Source organism: Epinephelus fuscoguttatus, linkage group LG19 (genome assembly GCF_011397635.1).
Source record: "Epinephelus fuscoguttatus linkage group LG19, E.fuscoguttatus.final_Chr_v1".
Lineage (NCBI taxonomy): Eukaryota > Metazoa > Chordata > Actinopteri > Perciformes > Serranidae > Epinephelus > Epinephelus fuscoguttatus.
In genome coordinates, this window is record NC_064770.1 from 27,242,128 (window position 1) to 27,257,771 (window position 15,644).

At 41.0% G+C, this 15,644-nt stretch overlaps 1 protein-coding gene across 2 annotated transcripts; it reads right to left on the reverse strand.

The window, feature by feature from the left end:
* Nucleotides 1–1,301: 1,301 nt before the first annotated feature.
* LOC125878936 (somatostatin receptor type 5-like) lies at nucleotides 1,302–12,337 on the reverse strand. Of its 2 annotated transcripts, none has more exons than XM_049560465.1 (4): nucleotides 12,063–12,337; nucleotides 8,861–9,570; nucleotides 8,342–8,752; nucleotides 1,302–6,107 (listed from the first exon to the last, which is right to left on the reverse strand). In XM_049560465.1, the coding sequence occupies exons 2-4, from the start codon at nucleotides 9,545–9,547 to the stop codon at nucleotides 6,024–6,026; spliced, it is 1,182 nt and encodes a 393-aa protein (XP_049416422.1). In that variant the 5' UTR covers nucleotides 9,548–9,570; nucleotides 12,063–12,337; the 3' UTR covers nucleotides 1,302–6,023. The 2 variants fall into 2 exon arrangements, with proteins under 2 accessions (XP_049416422.1, XP_049416421.1); XM_049560464.1 differs by having other exon boundaries at nucleotides 1,302–6,110.
* Between the last annotated feature and the right edge of the window lie 3,307 nt (nucleotides 12,338–15,644).

The following is a 15,644-nucleotide window of genomic DNA, read 5'->3' on the forward strand; positions in this document are numbered from 1 at the left end:
AAAACATAATTTTTCCACCTCTGAAACAACGCTAAGGTACGACCATGTCTAAATGAAAAAGATGCAGAGAAACTGATTCATGCCTTTAGTTCAAGCTGACTCGACTTCTGTAAAGCGCTTTTTACTGGCCTTCCAAAAAATTACCACTGAGAGACTTCAGCTCATTGACAAAACTCTGCAGCTCGGCTATTAACCAGAACCAAGAGGAGAGGGCACATCAGGCTAGTCTGAGCTGCTCTGCACTGACTTCCTGTTACATTTAGAATTGATTTTAAGCTCCTCCTCCTTGTATACAAAGCCTTACATGTTAACGATTTGCCTCCAAGAGCACTGCGATCATCTGCTGCTGGTTTATTGGAGGTTCCCAGCAACAGCCAGAAGAAGATCGGGGATGCAGCCTTTGTCACTTACGCCCCGAAGATATGGAACACACTACCTATAGATATCAGGGAGGCTAAAGACGTATCTGTTCACTTTAGCCTTTAACTAGCTCTGACTTCCTGATACAGGTCCGAGACTCTTTCCATTTACGCTTCACGCTGCTGCAATTCTTTTAAAATCTTACTTGATTTTATGATTTATAGTTTTACAACTCTATTATTTTATAAATCATTGTTTCATGTCCATTATGTCTATTTTCATGTGAAGCACCCAGTGCTTATACTGCCCTTCTTGTAAAGCACTTTGTGCTGCATTTCTTGTATGAAAGGTGCTGTAGAAATAAAGTCAAAATTAGGTACTCTTCAATTTCTTTTAAATTCTCCTTCAAATTCTAGTGAGGGCACAGTCAAAACTTAGCAAGAATGAATATTCATAATGGCCATCCAGGTGGTCAAAAAGTCAGCTATATGCAGGTTTGAGAGGTTACCACGTTAACGTCTTTTGTTGAATTTGAAATATATCTGTTGTTCTGCATTATATACAAGCATGGGCAGCCCTTTGAGAATGTTTTATTAGGCTAGCCATTTTCTCTTTTATCTTATTACTCATAGTTTTAATCTGAATGCTTTTCATGTGCTGTATTCTGTGTCCTCTGAAGTTTAAATGTTGGTGTTTAAAATAAGGTATTTCTGGTGTACGCAGAACAGCTCATTTGTGTTATATGTTTTTATTTAACTTGAGAAAGAGGACTGTGGATTTTGTCTCCTGTCTTTTACAGTGTAGTTTCATTTGCAAAGGATCACTTCACAACCAGCATGGGGATTGATAAAGATTGCAGTGACCAATAACTCTTTCAACGTTAAGATAGACTTCAGAACAATCCAAATCTCTCCTTTAAACAGTTTGCACTCCACACTGTGTTTTGATATGGTTGCATTTATTAAAGAAACAATAAAATGGTTGCTGGATCATTAATCTGAGAAAAACAAAACAATTCAGATTCAAGATTCAATAGCCCGCCACCATTAACAACAAATAAAAAGTCAGCTCACAGGAAAACTTTTAACTGCCTCCCTTCATTTTGCTGGCATCAGATCATCAGATTTTTACGTGTATATTTATTTTTGTGGCAAGCCATTGTTCTAAAGTTCTAGCACATAATACACCCAAGTCTGTTCCAATGACCTGCCCTGGGGAAGGAAAGATAGTACTTCTTCATGTTTACTGCTTTTGCATTGAAACTACTTTAACTTACAGACAATTCCAAAAAATGAAACTAAAGTGGTTTATGTTGAGAGACATTAACATTCAAGCGTAAAGCTGCCACTGTTCTGTCCAGACTGGAAATAACAATAAAGTGCATTAGTCTGACAAATAAACCTGCTATAATATTGATAAATCACAGTGACATTCAACATTAACTGTCTGTTCATGGGATGGAGGTACAAATAGAAGAGCTTTGTTTCATGCAGGCTCATGTCAGCAGCCTTACATTGTAATGTGTAGCATTGCAACCCAATTGCCAGAAAAAAATGTTGGCATTTTACATTTCACAAATGACACATATGTTAGAAAGTACGTTATTATATAGAGGATACGTTGAAACATTTCTAACAACACTGTGGTTAATGTTTGGTTATGTTTAGGCACAAAAACTTGATTATGGTTAGGAAAAGGTCAGGTTTTGGCCTAAAATACCCATGTTTAGTAGCACACAAGGTGCAGAAAAAGCAGCAACAAGCTTTTGTAAAACATTGATGTTCTGCAGCACAAGAGCGGCTAGAAAAGCGGCAGGGGGTCACTGAAAACACCCATGTTCAGTGGCACAAAAGCCACCGGAAAAGCGGGGATGGGTTGCTTAAAAAACACCCACATTTGCTGCATTCACGCAGCTGCTGAAAAAGCGGTGATGAGTTGCCAATAAAACACCCACATTTGACGACATCAGATCAGATGGAAAAGCAGCAAAGGGTCAGTAAAAAAGAATCACGTTTGGCGGCACAAAAGCAGATGGAAAAGGGGCAAAGGATCTCTAAATACACCCCATTTGGCGACACAAAGGGTGCTGAAAAAGCAGCACAGGTCGCTAATAAATACCCATGTTCAGTGGCACAAAAGCCACTGGAAAAGCAGTGATGGATTGCTTAAGAAACACCCACATTTGTTGCATACACACAACTGCCAAAAAAGCAGTGATGGGTTACTATAAAACACCATATTTGGTAGCACAAAAGCCTCAGGAAGAGCAGTGATGGGTGGCTAAAAAAACACCCATGTTTGATGACACAAGAGTCGCTGGAAAACCGGCATTGGCCACTGAAAACACCACATTCAGCGGCACAAAAGCCACTAAAAACATTTACGTTTGATGGCACAAGAGCTGGAAAAGTGGTGAAGCGTCACTAAAAAACAAACCCATAATTGGTGACACAAAAGCTGCTAGAGAAGTGGTCATGGTTTACTAAATAACACCATATTTGGTGGCACAAAAGTAGCTGGAAAAGCAGCCATGGGTTGCTAATAAACACCTATATTCTGTGGCACTAGAGCCGCAAGAAAAGCAGCAAAGGGGTGCTAAGAACAATCCATTCTGCGGCATAAAAGCTGCTGGAAAAGCAGCAACCAGTAATTAAAAATACCCATATTTGGTGGCTTCATACCCCTGGAAAGGCAGCGGCATGTTGCTAAAAACCCATGTTTGGTTGCACAAATGCTGCTGGAAAAGTAGGGATGGGTTGCAGAAATACCCATGTTTGGCTGCCCAAAAGCTCCTGGAAACACTGGTTGCTGCAGCTTGGCAGCCAGCTGGTCTTGGTGCTGTGCCATCCACTGTCCCTGCAACTTCCCGATAACAGAGTCAGCTGATAGACTGTGTCACACTGAGACGTTGATATGTTACATGTGAAACCTACAAATGTAACATATCCATGGTTTGGAGAAAAGTACAATACCAACACTTTCTTCTAGTGACTGGACTTAGCATTAATGCAGCATGCAAAACAGACTTGTTAACGTTAGACTTTTTGTTATGTCATGGAACACAAGACTCCATATTTACAAAAACCTATTATTTTAAAATTCACAGTGTTTCTAATAGGCTACACATAACAAATGCCTCCTGTAAGGTATCCATGTTTCCACAGGTCCATCTTACTGAGTAGTTCCTTTAAATAAGCTCAAACCTGACCATAAACATTGTTAACATGAAGTTACAAGTATGGAGATGCAACAGTGTTGTCTAACGACATCCTAAATGTTGGCATCAAATGTCAAAGCTAATGGTGCAGCAGCTAAACAATGACTTTACTTCAACATGGCACCCACTGCAGCAGATGTTGTTTTAGAAATGTGAGAGAGAAGAGATAGATCCACAACACTGGGCTGAGCCACTAAGAAGCATTTTTCACAGCTTTGTAACATCAAAGTCAAAATGTTACAAAAAGCCAAAACTAATTAGCCCATAGAAATACAACTGTCATGACCATCAACAATATTTCAACAAGCTTTACAGTTGACCAACAGAAAGGGGCTCACTCACTCTAGTGAAAACAGCACAAATAAATACTGTACATTTTCAAATTAAAGAGAGAACCCCGACGCACCATGAAGGCTTAGTGATAAAATGTTGAGCAGTGTGAAATTACCTGTGCTAAAATGACTTATAAATTTAGCAGAACATACATTTCCAGTTTTAGTATCTCTTTTTTTAAAGTAAGGAAAAAGCACTGATTTGCTTTTGAAGTTAGATAAGAAGATCACTGACACTCTCATGTCTGTCAGTTAAATGGGCGTTAAAGCGTTTTTAGCTTAGATAATGTCACGTATTATACAGTATATTTTATATGTGAGCTAGACTCATATTTGACTGGATATATTTATGTACATACATTTCTATTTCTTTGACACCTTTAGCATGTAACAAGGGATAAATGGATAATCAACTTAGGGAGGCAAAAATAGAGCCTTGGAGAATATCTTTTCATTGAATTGTGTTATTAATATATGGCTACTGCCAGTGACCCGGTTAGCTTAGCTTAGCATAAAGACTGGAAACAGGGAAACAGCTAGCTTGCCTCTGTCCTGAAGTTTAAAAAATGTGTGTACAAGCAGCTAATATTAAGCTAAGCTAACCCGCTGCTGGCTGTAGCTTTATAGACTATTTAACAGACAGCTATGAGAGTGGTATCATTCTAACAGAGCAACACTTTCTCACTTCAACCTCGTCACATATTGATGTTTGGTCATGGACTTTCCATGTCAAGATATGACGTGAAAGATACCATGGGTTAGATGTTGACGTTCTGGGACTTCATGTCAAGTTCTGCCTGTTACATGCATTGTCTTCTTTCAAAATACACTTCCGTTTTCACAGGAAATTTACTGTTTACATACAGTCTCTTTAAAAATAAATGCACTACATCAGTACAACAACACAAATTGGTGTTTTTTTTTTTCATTGAACAACTGCACAAATGCACATGGTTAGGTTTAGGCAAAAAGAACAGGGTTTGGCTTTATAATCTTACGGGACCCAAGTACCGCTCTCACCGGGTGGAAATCTGTGTTTGTTGGACCCATCCACCACCTCTCCCACCTGCCCTACACACACTTTCACCATTGTAACTTTTGTTCTTGTCCCGCCACGTTTCCCCCTGACGCAGCTTAGCACTGTTAAACTACCAGCTGGCCACGGATCATGCTAACGTAAAAGGACGGCTTTTTTCATCAGTGTCTGACGCCACAAGTCAATGCCCAAGCGCTGGATTTTGACGATATTGGAGTGAGCCCAGGTTGGAAAGTCTGTAGCTGTTAGACCACCACTCACCCCAACGCAAGTCAGACTTTTTGCCCCCTTAACTTTTGTTTCAACGTTTCAATGCCACAGGTCACCACTAGCCAAAAATGGCGACTGGTGGTAGCATGCTGACATGAAAGGACGGCTTTTTTTTCCAGTGTCTGACAGCGTAAGTCAATGCCCAAGCGCCAGTTTTTAACGACTTCGGATTAAGACCAGGTTGAACAGAAATACTGTCCTCACTTATTAATTAATTCTAGTCATTCGGTGTGAAGCTAGCTTGTACGATATTTATTGTGCAATCCTGTACTGTATCCTTGAATCCCACTGTCAACACTTTCCTGCATGGATGTGTGTTAGTGCTGTGAAATGTACATTTTACTGAATTTATCAAGATAAAAGAGAAGTGTTGAGTTTGAATTAATAGCAAGAAGTATCATCAACAAATGAAACAGATCAGAAAACAAGGTTTCTTATTAGAATATGATCAACTATAAGTCTGCTTGAAAATAAAAGTCTAGTTTTCTCTGTAGTTGAAGTAAATCACTTTGAGAATTTACAGCACTTTAAAGTGTCATAACTGTATTGTACAGTTTCATCCTGACATAAACTAATGCTTTGTACAATGCAGCCAACCTAGATACAGTACAAAGAAGAACAAATATGCTGAGATTTGTGATGATATGGTGTCTGTCGTTTTCTCTCCTACTTTGTTCCTCTGGTCCTCTCCACAAATGTTCCAGTCAGAGTGGGAGGTTCAGTAATAAAGACAGTAAATACCACTCAAGAAAAGGTCCAGGGGTCCCATGTTGTATCGTCCATTTACATGGTGGGTCTGCTTGAAAATTCATATTGATCCCTGGCCGTTCAACTCTGTCTTCAAAGTTAAAGGCTCACTGTCAAAGTCTCCAATAACCTCCATCTGGACAGGCTGCTGAAACAGTATCACAGAGACAAATTAGGGATGCAGTAAAGACACAATGACAAACTTTGACATAAGCTGTTGCTTTTGTTGTTAATGAAGGAAGTCCTAAAAATGTATTGTTGAGAGTTATAACCTGGAGTTTAGTTCTCTCTGGGCTTCATCTCTGGGGGTCACATTTTCACACAGAGGAGAGGAAGACAATGCACAAGCTGATTTTTGCCAAGTAGGACATGCGCCTGGATCAACATTCCACATTATATCACACCAACATTGCAATCAACCAATCACAGCCCTCTGACATTATCAGTGTGCTGCTCCTGTGCTTCTTTCAAAATTCCTTTGTGCTTCTTGAGAGCTGAGCTAGTTTTCCAAATTGAAATAAGTACAAATAAACAAATCCTTGGTAACATTGAACATAACCTTATAAGCTACTGCAGGGTTAGCGAGCTTCCTAATTAGGTTGGCTGTGCTAACGAGTAAACTTGCCGATAGCCAGTTAGCTTGCTAACTATAGGCTACTGGCGTCTGATGCTCAAAAAAGTTGAAAATATTTTAATTTTTCAGCGTCTACGCGCTTCTAAAAAGAAGCGTCTAACAAGAAGCGTCTACAAAAAGACACCGGAAAAATGCCTGTCTAAAATGACGCTTGAACGCCGGTCAGACGCGCCATATCATAGGAAAACAATGGTTTTACTGGCGTTGCGTTTCTAGCGTTTCATCTTGGTGTGATCGCTCCCTAAGGATAATGTTATTCTAAAGTTGCAAAGACCCGCAAAGGACACATTTTCCCTCCTTTTTAATAACACATTCAATACTATTTTTTTTTTTGCAAGATCACAGTGCTTATGTTGATCCAGGACCATTACTGCCATGTTGACCCTGGATAATTTGTTTGTTAATCCAGAACCATCATCATCATCTTTATCCTGCATAATTAGTTTGATCCAGGGACATCATTGCCACCATCATTGTCATGTAAATCCTAGATAGAATTGCTGATGTTGATCCAGGACCACCACTGCTATGTTGATGTCGACATAAACAAATTATCCAGAATCAGCGTGATGATGATGGTCCTAGATAAACCTAACCAAATTTATCCAGGCTCAACAAAAAGGAGGGGAAATGTCTTATGGACAGAAATTTGCAACCGAAAAATGCTATTATACCTACTTTTGTTAGTGAACAATATTCTAGCCTATTGGCAAACTTAGCATAGCATGCCTACTTAGCAAGCTAGCTTGCTAATATTCTTGTCTGTTGGCACGTTTACTCATAGCCAACACATAGCCAACCTAGTTAGCAAGCTAACTCGCTAACCCCGCAGTAGCTGACAGGGTTTTTATTCAGTGTTACTGAGGATTTACAAATTTTGAAAGAAGCACAGGAGCAGCATGCTGATGATGTCAGAGGGCTGTGATTGGTTGACTGCAATATTGGTCCAGGAATGCGAAATCCCGTCATGCATAGGGAGACTGAGCACTTTGACAGTGGAGACTGTTGATGGCAGCTGTGCATGTGTACACTGCAGATCTGGTTTGTGTATAGTCCAAGAGTATAAATACAACCGTGACTGTGGCAATAAAGAAGAATATTTGCCTTTATTTAGAATATGGATGTCAGTTTTGGTTATTACTGCTTTCGATAGCCTAACACCCATAAACTGGCAACCAACTAGCTTACTTTTATGTTAAAAAATAACAACAAAAACGCAAAATGAAGTAAAATATGAGAGGCCTTTAGAGTCCAACACTCCATATATTCAGTGAGCTTTAGTGCCACATTTCAAAGTGTTATCCATTTAGATGTGGTGAAATTTGAATGTTTTGTGATGTCTTGCCTTTCATTTATTTTCTGTTGGTTTTGCTGACAGAAAGCTGGCTAGCCAAGGTAACATGGGGAAACACAGTGGCCATAGCCCAACCTCAAGTCTACTACTAGTTAGCTAATGTTAGCCTTATCCACTCTGCACCCGCACACCACCAGGGTCTGGTGGGAGCTAGCTAATGGTGCCGCTCATTTGGTGATTACTGCTAATAATGCCACCCTGGGGATGGCATGGTGTTGCTGTGGTACATAGTGGCCACCCTCTGATCTCCCTCCTAGGTAGCCACACCAAGAAAGCAACTTCATTCTCAGCCACAAAACCCCTTTAGCATGTTAGCACTGATTAATGATAAACTGTTAACATCCCTAGTTCAGAAATCACATGGATTACAGGAATACTTTTTGCAGAATACCTGAATGCTCTGTGGTTTTCCATTCTGCGCTGGGTTTCTGGGTGAGACAACAGGATTGTGGTTTTCCTTGGGTGAAGTCTGTCTACGTCCCACCTGGCCTGTTGTGCCAACACCATTTGGTTTGTGGAAGCAGAGCACCTTCTGGAAGCTCTGCTTGAAGTTGTCAGAGAGGAACCCGTAGAGGACTGGGTTGGCGCAGGAGTTGACGTAGGTGAGGATGACCAGGAAGAAGTAGACTGCAGCGGTGGTGTTGTTCTCAGGGATGGTATGAAACAGGTTGACGATGTTGGTAGTGTAGAAGGGCATCCAACAAAGCACAAACACCAACACGATGATCACCACCATGCGTGTCACCTTACGCTCCGACTTGCGTCGCTTAGTCAGGCCTGCACGTGCACCTGCTGACCTCACCTGAAAGTGAGATGGTTGAAAAGGTTTTATGAGACTATAAGAGTAAAGCCATACAAAAAAAGTATTTGGGCACCAATAAAAAGCTAGACGCTGATTCTGTTTCATTACCTTGATGACAATGAGCAGGTAGCAGAGGCAGATGACAAATAGAGGACCAAAGAAGCCCAGGATGGATGTGTAGAGGATGAAGACAATAGACCACAATTCCCGTGGCTCAGGCCAGGTTATGTTGCAGGTGTTGAACTCCTCCTGTACATGTGAGTAGATCGTGACCGGCAGCACAATCAGAAAGGACACGACCCACACCATGCAATTAAAAACCTTGGCCACCTGTGGCTTCCGCCATTTGGCGCTGCGAATAGGATGAACCACAGCCAGGTAGCGATCGATGCTCATCACCGTCAGGCAAAAGGTGGAGGAGAACTGGCTCATGGAATCTGCGGTCATGCACACCTTGCAGAAGAAGTCCCCATATGGCCAGTAGGAAAGTGCACTGTTGGTGCCAAGGAAGGGAATTCCCAGGATGTAGAGTTCATCCGCCAACGCTAAATTGAGGATGTACATGTTGGTTACAGTCTTCATCTTGGTGTAGCGAACCACCACATAGATGACCAGCGGGTTTCCCAGAAGACCCACAATGAAGACGATGGTGTAGACGACTGCAGTGACTGTGCTGAAGGGCATTGGTGCAGCAACCTCTGAGGTATTGTTATAGGTGTGGTCCCCGGGGTAGGGCTGGGAGGAAGACATGCTGCCATTCTCAGATGTCAGCGTCCAGTTGTAGTAGCCGTCCATGTTGAAGGTGGGAGTGCTGGTGTCTGTTTGGATTACAGTTGGAGATGGCTCATGTGAGAAAAGAAAGACACATTTGCAGATACTGAAAGGAAACTTTGCCAATTTTAAACCAGCTCTGTGTCTTCGCAGTGTGTGCAGTGAGCAGATGAACAGTGTTTGGTTTTACCCTGTGCTCCCCTTCCCTGACAAATGTCTGCCAGGTGATCTGAAAAATATCATCAAAGTCTGCCGGCAAATGAACAGGGAGTTCTGGGCAGCACGGGGGGAAGCCAGACACCACTGTCCATGTCGGGATGACAAAGACCCGGTTGAAAATCGCCACAGTTTACCTTTAACAACAAGCCATGCTAAAAAAAACCCATAATGGTAGCTGAGTATTTTGATTGTTCTAAGACTGAATTTCTGCTCAGAGACTTCATGCTATATCTACCTTTTCCACCTCACAACACATGGGCAGGAGGCTTTCTGGGCAAGATGCCCATATTTGCCAGGAGAGAAGAAGCATTTCCCACTGAATTGTCTGGGCCAGTGGCCAACGTGCCATTTCTCTTAATGGGGGTTGCACTTTAGAAGAAGATGATATTAGTGAAGCAGGTTTCAAGTACTTTCACTGCCGCTGGATTAGATGTCCATGATGGAGGGACAGAAACAAAAACCTGCAGCCAGGTGGCAACCAGCCGACAGCCTTACGAGCTACAGTACCACAATGATAAATATATATTAACAGTGTTAAAGTGAGTGTTTGGACCAAACCTATTCAGCAAAAGTTATTGATTTTGTAAAATACAGCACTGCAATATATTCTACCATTGCACAAATGTAATTATATGCACAGTGAGATGAAAGTTGGATCACAGTAGATAATAATTCTTGTCTCCCGAACTGGAAACATGAGTGATGGACTTCAGTTTCCATCTCACTGTGCATTAAGATTCAACAGGAGATTAAGTACACAGAAACTTAAACGACTGAGAGGATGGATGTTTGCTGTGATTTTGCTCTTGTGCACTCATGCAGTCATACAGCTTGAGATAACAGCAAATTGTAACTCAAGCTGAAAAAAGCATTTAGCTCTGGTCGACATGTCTTTGCCTTGAATTCCTCTGAATTTGCATCTCTGCTGTTCACATCTCCCCGTTTGTTACTTTTCTTACTTTGCCGTGCACTCTGATCAGTGGTGGAGAAAGTATTCAGATCTTTTACATGAGCAAAAATAGTAATACCACAGAGTAAAAATATGCTGTTTCACATAAAATTAAATCAAATTAAATTAAATTAAATCTGAATTTAGATTAAAATAAATAAAAATAAAAAAAATCCTGCCTTTCAAATCTTACTTAAGTGAGAGTACAAAAGTATATACTCAAAGTACCAAATGTAAAAATACTTATTAAGCAGAATGGTCCATACTGTATATACTGAATTATTATTATTGATGCTTTATGTGTACATCACTTTAATTTTGCAGCTAAAGATGGAGCTTATTGTAATTACTTCATGAACAGAGGGGCTGCTTCATCTATGACAATTTATCTTAATTTATTAGTTGATTTTTACCTTGAATTAATAATCTGAATGTGCAAATGAGCTATATCTAAAGTAAAAATTACAATATTTTGCTCTGAAATGTGGTGGAGTATAATGTAGCATACAATGGAAATACTCAAGTAAAGCACTAAAAATTGTATTTAAAGGTATATTTGAGTAAACCTAATTAGTTACATTCCACCAGTGATTATAATGAAACTGAATGTTGATAGATTTATGACACTTAATAAGGACATCTTAATATTTTTTCATGTAAACTGTAAAACAATGAATCGTCTATTAATTGATGAGTAATCATTTTATGCATTCTGCACTTAAGTCTATAATAAAATAAAAAATAAAAATAAAATATCAAAAATATCATGTTTTGTATGGGGATCTCAATGTTGACAGTATATTATAGACATGAATGTTTTTTAAACATTAATAAATAGCCTAAAATTAAAGCAAGTGGCCAACTGGCACCCTGATAATTAAATCCATGCAGCCATTGAGAGGGTGCATCTCCATATTTGTCCCCACCTGGTGCCTTGTGGGTGACCTAAAATAATAATAACCTTATAACAGTCACTTGTCAGACGTTGCAACCTGAGGCTGTGAAAATGTGTTGCACAAATAAATGGTGTGACGTGAAGATTCACTGAACCGCGCTTCAAAACACAGGAGTGACGCGCAGCCCGCAGCATGATGTTGAGAAAACAAACACTTGAAGCCTGTGTACCCTTCAGGCTGCGTGGGGCTTGACATTTTTGTCTACTAAACTATAATAGCTGTAGCCCACAGTCATGAGATGCCTGCTGGCACATTAGATCTAAATTAGACGAATAAACCTTTAAGCGCAGACACACGTTTGTTAGGACATAAATGACGAAAATAAAAATATTTCATGAATTCAAATGTCATTTAATTTCACACACTTATTGTTTTCTTTAAAATGCCGTGACATTAAAAGAGAGATTCATCCTACCTGTGCGCTCCTGTGCGCCTTTATGCTCTCCACTATCCGGTGCCGTGATGCGCGTCTCCCACGGAATTCATGCGGTTTTGGAAACGTGCGGTGATTCTGAGGTCAAAATCAACTCTCGCTTTTTTCTTTCACTTGACTTTTCATCTTGAGGCATTTTCTCTGTGTCAGAAGTCCTCTCCCAGAGGCGCAAAACCCAACATTATCTCCAGGGTTTTGCTTATAGGTCAGGTCTGAGGGAAACTGTGTGTGCGTGGAGGATGCGTCCCAAAGCTGATGAAGAGTCTCTCACAGGTAGCGCCTCGACGCACCCCCGGTATATATGTGGACAACGTCACCCCGCCTTTGGATGTTAAAGTCCCACCCATGGGTGTTAATCACCTCACAGCACAAAACCAGTCGTTGCTCCAAAAGCACACAGTGTAGCTCCTCTTTTCTTTTCCTCCCCTGCAGAGCTTCCAGTCAATCATAAAGTGATAGCCTACTAACTTTTTCCGACTGTGTTTGTGAGACAAAGAGAGGGATGGAGCAGTGCCCAGGTGCAAACTGGGGAATAAATCACCTTGATGGTGCCTGAGGCATCTGAGACAGAGGGAGAGAAATTAGCTTGAAATGGAAAAACAGTAGAGGGAGGATGAGATTGCGCGTTGAGGGAGAGATTTGATGGTAATTGTCCGGGAAAGCTGCTACTTTTAAGCCATTAGCTTCATGTTGTTGTCATCAGATCACTGCAGCGTTAAGAACAGGCCGCAACACACATGAAACTCACACATACAGAAGAAATGAGCCACTCATCAGGGATTAGGTACAGAGAGGTGTGTGTGCAGTCATGCGCTGAAATGTGTGTGTGTGTCTGTGTGCATGTTTACAGTACTCAAATCATGCGTTTTCCGTCAGTCCGAAGCATCAAAGGGGGTTAAGAAGGGACAATGGGAAGTTGATGACGTCTTATACTTTGTGAGCCCTGTCGGACTGGTCCTAACCGGGCCAAACGTGCAGATGTATGAGACTTTTGAGTATATAAGTAAACACTGTCTCACAGCTGTGTATAGAGGCTTGCCCTGTGGGGACAGCCATGTGGAGTGACACTGCCAGGAAAATGATAAGGCTCATTTACATTGTGTTTTCTCGATGCCAGCTCCCATTTTCAAGGTTAAAACGACAAGAGTCCTAAAATTTCAGGTGTCCAAACTGTATAATGGTTACCTTGTTCACTGAAGAGATCAACAAAAACTGTTGGCATTACGGAAAGCGTACCAAATGCACTGTAAAGATGTTAAACTGGACAAAAGGGGACAGTAACTAAGCATAAAAGAGAGTTAATTCCCTCATCAACCACTCACGACACCAGCTAAGATTCATTGTTCCTCTGCCAGCTAGTCTTGTGTGCATTATAGCTTCCCAGCCTTCTGTTTGCTTGACCTTCCTGTTTTGGACCTTATTGCCTGACCTCTGGATGTGGATTGCCTTTCCTGCCCCTTGTTGGTTTTGTTTGCCTGTTCTGGACTTCCACTCTGGTTTTGACCCTTGCCTGCCTTTGCACCTTATTTTTGGCTGGACCCCAGAGGTGAGGCCAGCCCAATATACGCAAAAATCCACCCATGAGTTAGTGAGTGAGCGAGTGATGAAGTTACGCCATTGGTCCGACTGAGTGATGACATGAGTGTTTCAAAATAAATAGGTGTGACAGGCTCTGTGTCAGGCTCGGTGTCTGTGATGAGTGTGGCATGATACCATGGTGGTATTACTGTAGCACGCTAGAGTAGCTAACTAGCTACCTGCTACATGAGTAAAACGTAACAACTTAATGCGTCATTCTCACACTCTGGTCACGGTGTAGGAAAGCACATTGCTATCATCAGATAAGTAGCAAATTTGTTGGCTTACAACCTGGATTCACTCCAAAGTCGTCGCTTGGGCAGTGACTTGTGGCATCAGACACTGACGAAAAAAGCTGTCCTTTAACATCGGCATACTATGCGACTGTTAAGCATTATAGTTTAACAGCCTCCCGCAGTGTCAGAGGGAACCGCAGTGGGACAAGAACAAGAGTTAAGGTGGTGAAAGTTCATGTAGGGTGGGAGTGGTAGTGGATGGGTCCAACAAACACTGACTTTCAGCGGTAAGAATCTAAAACCAAACCCTGTTCTGTTTTCTTAAACCTAACTATGTGCTTTCGCTGCCTAAACCAAACCACGTGCGTTAGTCATTGGAGGAAAACAAAAGTCAATTTGCATTGTTGTACTGACGTAGTGTGTTTATTCTGAAAGACATTGTAAGAAAACGGTAAGGTTCCTGTGAAAACAAGAGTGCATTTTGAAAGACAATGCATGTAACAGGCAGAATTTGACACGGCGTCAACCAACGCTCCCAGGGTACCTTGCACGTCATATGTTTTACAGAATGACTAGACTCACTGTATTTCAGACACTTTCTTTGGTATATTTGCTTTACTGTCTTTATACATGCAAACACAAGTTTGATTGCTTGCCTTGTCTCTGGGGGTGGGTCTTACAAATGAAAACGTCTTTGATTGGCACAGCTTGGACCAATTATTCAAGAGAAATCATTAAAAACAACTACCAAGAATAACGATGTCCAGACTGCAGTGAATGCTCACTGTATTCCAGACGTGTTGTTTTCAGATCACGGTATCCCAGACAGCAGGAATCTCTTATCCTATAAAAGCATTTATTTTCTATTGAATGTCTGACACAAGCCTTAAATTTATTTAAACATTATTGACTATACCATGTTACAATGTCAGAGCAGGTACCCTCACCACTATGAGAATAAGGTGGGGAAAAAAGAGATTGAAATTGAAGTGAACATAACGTTAAAATATCACAAATTTCTCCTCTTGGTAATTAACACCAATAGGATGTTTTAGAAATTGTTGCTATCAGCAGAGTTTGGCTCTGATAGTGACTGATGGCTGCACAGCTTCCACCAGTCACACAGGGACGTATATCACAGACCGGTCCAGCCATATAGGTTTTGACCTAGTCTTATTCATAAATGAATCATTGAACTGCACTAGCTCTGCACACATCAAAGTCTGTTTACAAGTCTTGGATTGTACCCCTGCATATGTAGAAACAGTTGCAGAAAGACTTTTGTGTCTCCAGAGAGACACCCTCTTTGTACCGTGAGGTTGCTGCCAGCTTCACTGTGTGCATACTGACTTTTGCCAAGTAGTAATGCAGTTCTCTAAGCAGGGTTTAGAGGCATATGTTGTATTAAGTGGTACTGAATTAATTAACTGGATTGTTTGAACAACAGGATGCATTGATTTCATTGATTACTTGTAATGTGAACTGTAAAAACACACACAAGGTTGCTCTGCTGCTTTGCAATGCCTCTGACACAATTTATTTTAATAATTTTTAAACAGACTGTACTCATTTTTCTTCTCACTATGTATTTTTTATCTGTTGGAGGGTTACTGAGCCATGCGTAGTGAGTGTCAGTGTAGTGGCTTTAGTTTATCAGGCGGCTGTGGGCGTGCTGCAGTAGACATGTTGTAAGACTTGAATTACAGAAAAGTGATTGCCGATCACTTACGGTAATTCTACATGAAAAATA